This window comes from Rhagoletis zephyria, unplaced genomic scaffold (assembly GCF_001687245.7).
Source record: "Rhagoletis zephyria isolate East Lansing unplaced genomic scaffold, Rhagoletis_zephyria_1.1 Rzeph_scaffold_16373, whole genome shotgun sequence".
In the NCBI taxonomy this organism is placed as follows: domain Eukaryota; kingdom Metazoa; phylum Arthropoda; class Insecta; order Diptera; family Tephritidae; genus Rhagoletis; species Rhagoletis zephyria.
In genome coordinates, this window is record NW_016173437.1 from 330 (window position 1) to 9,498 (window position 9,169).

General features: G+C 35.5%; 3 protein-coding genes across 3 annotated transcripts; 2 read left to right on the forward strand and 1 right to left on the reverse strand.

Annotated features, from left to right (window-relative positions):
• The first annotated feature begins 1,603 nt into the window (after positions 1 to 1,603).
• Positions 1,604 to 3,595, forward strand: LOC108379444 (uncharacterized). Its single transcript, XM_017635793.1, has one exon. It carries the CDS (start codon positions 1,701 to 1,703, stop codon positions 2,445 to 2,447), a length of 747 nt encoding a protein of 248 aa, XP_017491282.1. The 5' UTR covers positions 1,604 to 1,700; the 3' UTR covers positions 2,448 to 3,595.
• Positions 3,596 to 5,514: 1,919 nt separating this feature from the next.
• Vta1 (vesicle trafficking 1) lies at positions 5,515 to 6,976 on the forward strand. The gene is made up of 3 exons (XM_017635795.1): positions 5,515 to 5,771; positions 5,854 to 6,004; positions 6,076 to 6,976. The coding sequence occupies exons 1-3, from the start codon at positions 5,600 to 5,602 to the stop codon at positions 6,689 to 6,691; spliced, it is 939 nt and encodes a 312-aa protein (XP_017491284.1). The 5' UTR covers positions 5,515 to 5,599; the 3' UTR covers positions 6,692 to 6,976.
• Positions 6,977 to 7,139: 163 nt separating this feature from the next.
• LOC108379446 (transmembrane protein 35) lies at positions 7,140 to 8,327 on the reverse strand. Its single transcript, XM_017635796.1, has 3 exons — positions 8,160 to 8,327; positions 7,896 to 8,047; positions 7,140 to 7,825 (listed from the first exon to the last, which is right to left on the reverse strand). The coding sequence occupies exons 1-3, from the start codon at positions 8,251 to 8,253 to the stop codon at positions 7,757 to 7,759; spliced, it is 315 nt and encodes a 104-aa protein (XP_017491285.1). The 5' UTR covers positions 8,254 to 8,327; the 3' UTR covers positions 7,140 to 7,756.
• Positions 8,328 to 9,169: the final 842 nt, after the last annotated feature.

Here is a 9,169-nt window from a genome sequence, read left to right on the forward strand (position 1 = left end):
ATTCCAGACGGTCCCAAGATGTTGAAATGTTAACACAAATTTTAGTTTTGTATTACCAAGCTATGAAAAAGCATCTGCGAAGCACAGAATAGAAGCGTATTTGACCGAAAAAGCCGCCGAACACATATATACATATGTAAAGTAAACAAGCCACCCGCTACATCCCTTATTCGATAGTTCCGAACTAGTTCTAAATTCGACAAATAAGATCTAGTTCGTTCTGCATCCCCTTTTCTATAGTTCCGAACCATTTCTAAATTCGTCACTTTCCGTCACGTTCCTATCGGACTGGTTCCTTTTTGGCGATAAAGACCTAGTACGGAACTAGAAATTTGATTCACCAGTCCGCGGTTTCCCTGCAGGGTAGTAACGTATGTATTACGTTTCTGGTCAGCACATTTTGAAAGCCACAGTATATTGGGGCATATAATGCTAAAATTAGTCAAGAACGCAGAACGTATACTTAAACGCAGTCTGTATACGCAGAATTTTGTCGACTACTGGAGCCCTCAGTGTTGCTTACTACAGTGTTGCCACTCATCAATGCCATATCATAAACTTACCTTTTAAACTACAATTTTGCGTGCTATAATTAATTGTAGCTACATATAAACTACTTAGTTTTCAACAAAAATCCTTATTCAATAGTAAATTTCAAAAATTTGAAACATATTTTGAATACGAACTTCTAACTTTTTCACCATCTGCAAAACTGACGAAGTGGCAACCATCTAAAGAAGGAAGAAATTGGCTGACACGGAAAAATCTAAATTCCACAGATTTCTGCGCTATGAGCTACAACTATAGAAAAATTCTGCGGTGTTGAGTTTTCATTTACATGGCGCTTTGGTAAGACAGATCGTGTCTGCTGACTCGGGTTTACGTACCGGTAGGTTTACGTTCTTCACTAATTTCAGCTTTAGTCTCTAACCGATTCCGTTAGTGCATATTGGTCACTAACCCAGGGATGGAATTTCAAAATTTCAAAATGGAAGAGATGAAAAAGCCACAAAATTAAAATTGCTTTATTTTGAAGCTTTTTAACAAGAATATATTTTCCGAGCTTGCCAAAGTAGGAAAACTGAAAAACTACTTTTCTGTATAAAATCCAGCTTTTTTTGACTATTCTTCTTTACATTGATTACTTCTTACTTATAAATTGCATCTGAAGTCCCTTATTTTAATTTTTAATTGATTTTAATTTTGACTTCTCGAACCTATAATGTAATATAAATATATGATTATTTGTTATACATTGGTATAGTATGCTAAATTTTTGATTTTGCCAAAACTGAATGAGTTGAGCCGAAAGTGCCTCTGTGGATTCAAGTGCCAAAACTGACACTATTGTGCCTACTTTTCCATCACTGCCCTAACCGATTCCGGTAGCACTTTCGGTGATTTAGTCCAGACGCGAACCTCTTAAGTTTTTTTGAAAAGAAATTAAGCCCAAATTTAAAGCTGCAAAACAAATTTTTATAAGTAAAAAACGCTGTAATTTTATTTAATAATTTTATAACAAACCACCTGTAAAAATTAATTTAATTTATCTGAAAATGAACGAAAAGCATGGCAGCACTTCGTGTTGCGAACCGCACTTGTGACAGCTGTCAGTGTGTATAGCAACAATCCACCACTCCCCATAAAGAAAATACCAACAGTGCTTGTATCAAAACAATTTAATCGCCGCGTTCAAAAGCATGCAAAAATCCTCGCATATCGTTCGCCAGGATTCGGAAGAGCACTTGCCAACCACTCACTACAAAGTAATTGTTCCAACAATGAAGCGACGTACTTTGGCTGGCACCTTTGGCGTTGCTGTGTTTGTGATCGCATTCGCTGCAATTGTCATCTCTTTCGCCACACCCAATTGGCTGGCTAGTGATGACCGGATAACAGGTGCGAAATTGGAGCGTTTAGGATTATGGGTACACTGCTTCCGTTCTTTACCTGATGTAAATGATGACAGTCAACGTCGGTTCTTCGTTGGATGTCGATGGGTATATGATCCATTTACAACAGGTTATGACGAGATTCGTGGTTTTCTGCTGCCAGCATTCATGATTGCGACACAGTTCTTTTATACGCTTGCCTTCATTGGAGCGCTCGTATCGTGCGTGGGTGTTTTGGTATTCTTCCTTTGTGCCGGGCCGGATCAAAAGTACTTCGTAACGCTTATAAAGGTAATTGGGTATATAATGTTAGGCACAGGTGTGGCTGCATCTATTGCAGTCATCGTTTTTGCATGTTTTGGAAATCGTAATGGTTGGATGCCGGAGCATGCCAACAATTGGTTCGGTTGGTCATTCGTGTTGGCTTGCGTTGGAGCGGTGTTTTCTTTGGTTACGGCAATACTCTTTCTTACCGAACAAAATGTTCAAGCGAAAAAACGCATGCAATTCAAAGAATCACAGACACGTTTTGAGTTGGTGCAGGGCAAAGCCTAGGGGTGGCGTCATCTCTCGACGGAGCAGCTCACATTGTTGGAGCATAAAATAAGTCGCAAGAGAAAACACTTGCATTTAAAGACAGAGCGGTGCACAAATGGCGCGGGCCTATAACAGCAAATCGCGTTCAAACCTATCGTAGATAAGAAAAGAATTAAGTTGACATATTTTTAGATTCAAATCATATATAAAATAGGTTAAGCAGTGATCTTGGCTCTAAAAATGTATTCTTTGATGCACTCATACGCATTCAAACTCCGTCCTTTCAAAGAAAAAATCAGTTTTAATAAGTTTTATAAAGTAATAATTACGTATGTAAGTTTAAGGATTTGTGCAACTAATGCTACTAACATCAAAGCGCGAAAAATTGCAAGTTTATGCAATTTTGGACAAGGTTGAATCACTAGCATATACTTGTACGACAAATGCACATACATTGTACATACATACATACTTATGTACATAATAGTGATTTCACTTAATTCAGTACACAGACGGCTAAGAAACTCAGTTGGTACTTATGACATGCATTTACATATTTATATATATACATCATTTTTAAAGTCACTTAAGACTGAATTATGGAAAAAAGAAACCATTGCATTTGTCCAACAACGAATTTTAATTGAAATATCAAATCATATCTAATACACAATGTTAAAATGCAAAAGCTAGCATCAAAATAGCAAACGCGAACATTTTCAAAATCGATTTAAATAAAATATTAGTACATGTTTGCTGCTATTCTTATGCTTGCAAAGCAGTCGCACCAGCCATTTGTACTGAGCTTGTGAGTCCCTATCGCTATTATGAGCACAATTACAAAATGCATATTGTCGAAACCTGCAAATATTATGAAAGTAAATAGAACTTTAACGAATCTCAAACATATTTTTCAAGATATGTATTACAACTCCACTTAATAATATGCCTTAAAACGCTAGACTAACGGCGCTTAATAAAGTATTATACGCAATTTAACGTTTTTTTCTTCTGCCACAAAAATTGCATAAACTTTCGCTTTTTATTCATACCACCTATTCATTTCTAAGTATGCATACATAAATGTATGTATAGGAACATAGTTTTAAGGCAAAAAAATAGTTGAATGAGCACAAATATGTTTGCCTTTTGTAAAAAAAAAAAAATACAGCATAATATGTACGCAGGTTGTAAAAGCTTCGAAATCGCACAATAATGGAATATAATGCGTATACATACGATAATTTAGCATTTGACCTTGACATCTACACGTTTAGTAGTGCCTTAAAAATAAAATATTGTACAAATCTACAAATAAAAACATTCCAAATATATATCAGTATCGAAACCATTTCCGCAATTCTAACTATTTAGTGAAATTGAAATATTTTGAACTAGTTTTGTATTATTTATGTATGAATATTTGAAATTTACATAATACTTAAAGTTTATTAAGTTAGAAAAAATGTATATCCGTCCATATATCCACTTTAAAAGTGCGCCAAAATATGTATAATCAAAACATATCATTTAAAACAACTTCATATTTACGAAAACTATATATTTTCACCGTTGTTTGTATATTTTGGTCACACTCGAATTATTAATAAAATTTAAAAAACAAAAAGTACTGTTATGTATTTTTATTCCTACATAGAACCTAAGCAAAATTCCCACGCTGAATGCGATTTCTATTTATTATTGTAATTTGTATGTACAGGTATATTCTTCACAGCACTCATTCCATGGGAATTTTCTGTTTCCGCTGCATGTGGGAAGTTTATTAACAGTGGTGAAACCCAGGGGGCTCACAGTAATTTATTCACACAGGTTAATTTACACATGCGAACTAACATTTATGTACATACATATAAGAATATGACCAACAAATGTAAAATTATGAGATGCACTTCTCCATTTAAAATTTAAAGGCATATCTGAATAATATCTTCGTCAATATGGAACTCTTTCGAGCTTCAAAGTTTTTGTATCGACACTACTAAGCCATGCATAAATCGGCTAGTCTATCAATTGCCGTCAAGCTCCATTAACGGAGACTTGTGGTTCCGAAGGGGTCAGAATTGAATTTAGAAAAGGTAGGCGGATGTTACCTGAGTGCATATCAGGGTACAAATGAAGATGTCTTTGGTGAATGTGGGACATTAGTTATGCCCCCAAGTTACGCGCGTCTCTCGTGACAGCTGAAGATTTCCCGAGGATTATACTCTGAATGCCATTTAGGGAATGTAGTTACATTGTTGTAACAGCATACAAATTCATCAAAGAGTTTTTGTAGAATTAGCTGGAATCGCATTCCTTGACCAAATATACATAGATCTGGGTCATTGTGGCTACGTTCAGCCGACGGTAGTGGGATGGAAAAGCGGTACATCATTGTTTTTGTTGTAACAACATACAAATTCCCCCAAAGAGTTTTAGGGGAATGATGCAGAAGTGGCAGTCCTTGGCCAGATATGAATCTCGGCTGTTCCGGTTACGCAGAGCCGACAATCTTGAGGACGGTACATAGTCGGGTCAATTGAGGTTGAGCCAGCCATAGCTGATATACCGTTGTTCTACGTTCTATCACCTTTTTACCATTTGCGTTTCTATCGGCAACACTTTTTTAAACTTCACTAAGCACTAACAGATGTCGCTCCACTGACATTTGACAACTCTGACTTCATCCTGTGACCAGGGTTCGGAGGTTCATTCGTAAGCCGCAAGAATTACGACAGAATTAAAATGAATTTTTACGTATATACTAGGTTTTTTGTTTAATTCGTTTTTTAATTTACAAGCATATATGTACATTTTATACTAATAAGAATTGTTATATTTTAAAGTATATTGTACATACAAATACATGCTTGTCATGTTGCTGAAACACATTTTACTAATTTAAAAAATATACATCTTTTCCATCGGCAAATTTATATATTGAAAAAAAATTGTAATAACTCAAATGGTGCTAAACAAATGTTTTTTGTCTTGTATTAAACAGAGATATACAAAAATATGTAATTCATAAAATAAATCGCAATAGATTAGAAATCCGCAGTAGAACATTAAATAGTGTAGTATATGTAGTGCAATTGCCGTGGGATCCGAACGCTGGTTTTGTCAAATTCAGTGTATTCAGTGCAAAATTGTGAACTTATAAAATAATAATGGAATTTCCACCATGTCCACCAACTTTAAAGCAAATTCAGCATTTCCTCAAGATTGCGCAGGAACATGATTCTCGTGATATTGTTGTAGCGTATTGGTCGCGCCTCTATGCGCTCCAAATTGGACTGAAAATCTCCAGCCAGCAACCAGATGAAAGCAAACTACTATTGGGTATGTTGGATCATAGAGGCGGGGATGTGCGCGGCATGGAAAGACTGTTAAAATGACTCATTTTTTTTTGTTTTGATTGCAGCAATAATGGACTGGTTGGAGGGTACAAAGAAGTCGCAGTTGGAAAACGAAGCTATCACAAATGAAGTGGCAGCACAGGCACATTTGGAAAATTACGCCCTGAAACTCTTTCTATATGCGGATAAGCAAGATCGTGAATCGAATTTCGGAAAGTAAGTTTGCCCGATTTCTGCATATAAATGTATTAAAAAGTTATAAAATTAAATTGAATCTTATTCTTTAGAAATGTTGTAAAGGCCTTCTACTCTAGTGGCGTTATTTACGATGTGCTCCAAACGTTTGGCGAACTTTCCGAAGAGTCGATAAACAACCGTAAATATGCCAAATGGAAGGCAGCTTATATTCACAATTGCCTGAAGAATGGCGAAATTCCATTGCCGGGACCGGCAGCCGACGAAGATGGTGAATTTGGTGCTAGTGGTGGCACAGAAGCTAATGCCTCAGGCGATGGTGAAGGGGATCCTGATATCACCGCCATACCGCAAGATCCACCAGCTGATGAAGAAACAGCTCCAACATCAATTCCAGATCCTTCACCACCACATAGCCCTCCACCTACTGTAGATGAGGTTCTTAATAACCCGAATAAATTGCCAAGTCCTCCTGTAGATGAAGAAAAACCTGGTGGTTTCGAGCCATATGTGCCTCAAGCACAGCCTAATCGAATATATATACCTCCAACGCCAGTTGCGGATTTGCAACTTACACCTGAGCAAATAATGAAGGCGCAGAAATACACGAAATTCGCTGGCACAGCTCTCAACTTTGATGATGTGAAAACAGCTATCGATAATCTTCAGAAAGCTTTAAAACTCCTAACTACCGGCGAAGATGAATAAATTCTTGATTTTGCGAATCAAGTAATTATGCTCTGCGTATATTGATGTGGAGCTATTGAAACTCACTAATATTTTTTTTTTGTTATATACTAGTCTGTATTATGCAGTTTATGTTAAGTAATAAACTAAATACTAAATTGAATAAGAAATATATATATGTATACATAGTATATGGAAATAAATATGTTGCAAAGCTTTTAATTATTGACCTTTCAGCCTTTAAAATGGATTGTTATCAAGTATTATGCAAGAATAAAATAACTAATTTCGGCAAGCAAAACCAAATTTCCAAGTTTATATTTTAAAGGTATTTTTTTTTGTATCGATATTTTTTTTTTATTCTTCGCCAAGTGCTTTATATACCAGAAAATAATTCCACTAAGGCTTTCTACGTACACATACTTACTTTTGCCTAATATTCTTCATATATCCAAAGAAATACTGAGCCTTGTTTTGAACCTTTTTATTAAAATTGCGTGCGGATTGTATTATAAAAGAAAACAAGTTCCATATCCAATTTCTACTTAGTCGTAAATGATGTTGCGAAAACTAATATACATTTAAATATGGGTTTGAATATTTTCATCTCGTATTCGGGGGATGCATTCGATTAAAATCCTACACATTAATTATGGGTTGAATTATCTATGTAGTGTGTTTTCATTAAGTTTGCATTGAACACCATTCAAGGACTACTGTTTATTTGGGATTTACAGTAAGATTATGTTTAAAATAGAAAAGGAAAGAAAATAATTTGGCACATAACATAAAGACCGTTTTGTTGTTTAAACAAGAAGTTTCAAATGTGAGAAGTTTTTTTATGACACAATAGGATAAATAAATAATGTGTATGTTATTTATCCTTTTATGTATATGTATATGCATGTAGTATGTAATTGAATCTGATTGCATTTATGTGCTAGATTGCACCCTAGTCTTATGTATTAATGTGCGAGAAATTGCTTTTTGGTTTATGTTGTTATCTTAAATATGTATGTATGTATGATTAAAATTTATTGATTTTAAATTTCTTGTAAGTATTTTTTATGTTTTCAAGTTCTTCTTTTAGTCCTGCTTCACGCCATTAGCTTGTGATTGAGCGGCAGCGGCCAGTTCAGCATCTTTTCGACTTGTCTGTAATTATAATTTATTGTGGAGTTAATTTTTGTTGTACGTATGTAGTTGTACTAATTAATTTATATACCTGATACCAAACTACTAAACGTCCACCGAGCATGAATGTGAACACAAGCGCAGGTCCAGATCGCTCAAATGGATCGCTAACCATCCAATGCTGATAGACGCCCAAAATCATCAACAATAGTAGTATTATATTGGCAGCATTTTTTATTTTATCTACGAATAGAAAACTCGTATTTTTTAGGTGTACTTAACATTAAATTTAAAGTTTTTACTATGACTATTTCTGAGCGATTTCGAGAAGCCCTGCTTGTGTTAAAGTACTTACGATATGGAATGAGTGCCATAGCCAGTCCACAGGTTATCTCCAGTACGCCAACTGTACGCCGATACCACTTGGATGGTACCTTGAAACCAAACATTGTGGCCAATGGGAAAACTTTTGCATATTTTACGTATTCCGTTCGCTAAAAAAAACGGAAAAATGTCAATTTCAATAGAATTAATAATCAATAAATCTTAATCTTTCATTGGAATACGGAATGCATAATTTATAGTTATTTAAAGATTGTTTACGAAGTGAAAAATTAACTGTCTAACCGGATATTATCCAAAAAATTTGAATTAATAACAGTGTAACCTCTTCTAACCGACACCTATGTACATACATACACTGGCCACTCCCTTTGCGCCGACATTTTTTCCTAACCCAAGTCTTAGGTATAATTTTCTGAACAAATTAGCATGTTGTTGTTGTTGTTTTTGTAGCGGCTACAACAACCCCGCCCAGATCGGTTAATATCTCAGTCGTTGTCGTCAAGCTCCACTAACGGAATCCCTAAGAAGCGTGCAGCCTCAATAGGGTCGGTCCACAGTGACAAAAGCGTTAGGGTTGTCGGGTGTCCGACAACAAATTAGCATCTCTTGATCCGACTCGGACAGTAATTTTTTTAATAAAATTGGCACGATCACCTCCATTGCGCGGACGCCAACCTCATAACCACAGACATCAAGACATCATCACTAGACTGCGGATGTTTATGCAGAAAACGAAGCCTCAATATATGCACCACTTAACTATAAGTAAAATGTACAAATTTGTACACATTTTGTTTATAGGTATGTAATAAATATTTTTAAGCTTCGTTTTCTGCATAAATATCCGCAGTCTATTAATCACCAAATCAAACAAAAAACTCTCTTGAGCGAAATTTTTTTTTATTGAAGTCTGAAACTATGCCATCGCTTATGGTCTTTGTAGCCACAGTTGCACAACCAAACTCAATCCTCACACTTGACGTTGTTGTTTTTGGTTTTGTTGTAGCAGCAGTGCTCAAC

Coding starts and splice junctions, on each gene's coding strand:
- LOC108379444 (XM_017635793.1), top strand. CDS start 1,701: ATGCAAAAATCCTCGCATATCGTTCGCCAGGATTCGGAAGAGCACTTG.
- Vta1 (XM_017635795.1), top strand. CDS start 5,600: ATGGAATTTCCACCATGTCCACCAACTTTAAAGCAAATTCAGCATTTC. Junction 5,772..5,853: donor TGAAAGCAAACTACTATTGG/GTATGTTGGATC, acceptor TTTTGATTGCAG/CAATAATGGACTGGTTGGAG. Junction 6,005..6,075: donor CGTGAATCGAATTTCGGAAA/GTAAGTTTGCCC, acceptor CTTATTCTTTAG/AAATGTTGTAAAGGCCTTCT.
- LOC108379446 (XM_017635796.1), bottom strand. CDS start 8,253: ATGTTTGGTTTCAAGGTACCATCCAAGTGGTATCGGCGTACAGTTGGC. Junction 8,048..8,159: donor TATGGCACTCATTCCATATC/GTAAGTACTTTA, acceptor TTCTATTCGTAG/ATAAAATAAAAAATGCTGCC. Junction 7,826..7,895: donor GTTTAGTAGTTTGGTATCAG/GTATATAAATTA, acceptor TTATAATTACAG/ACAAGTCGAAAAGATGCTGA.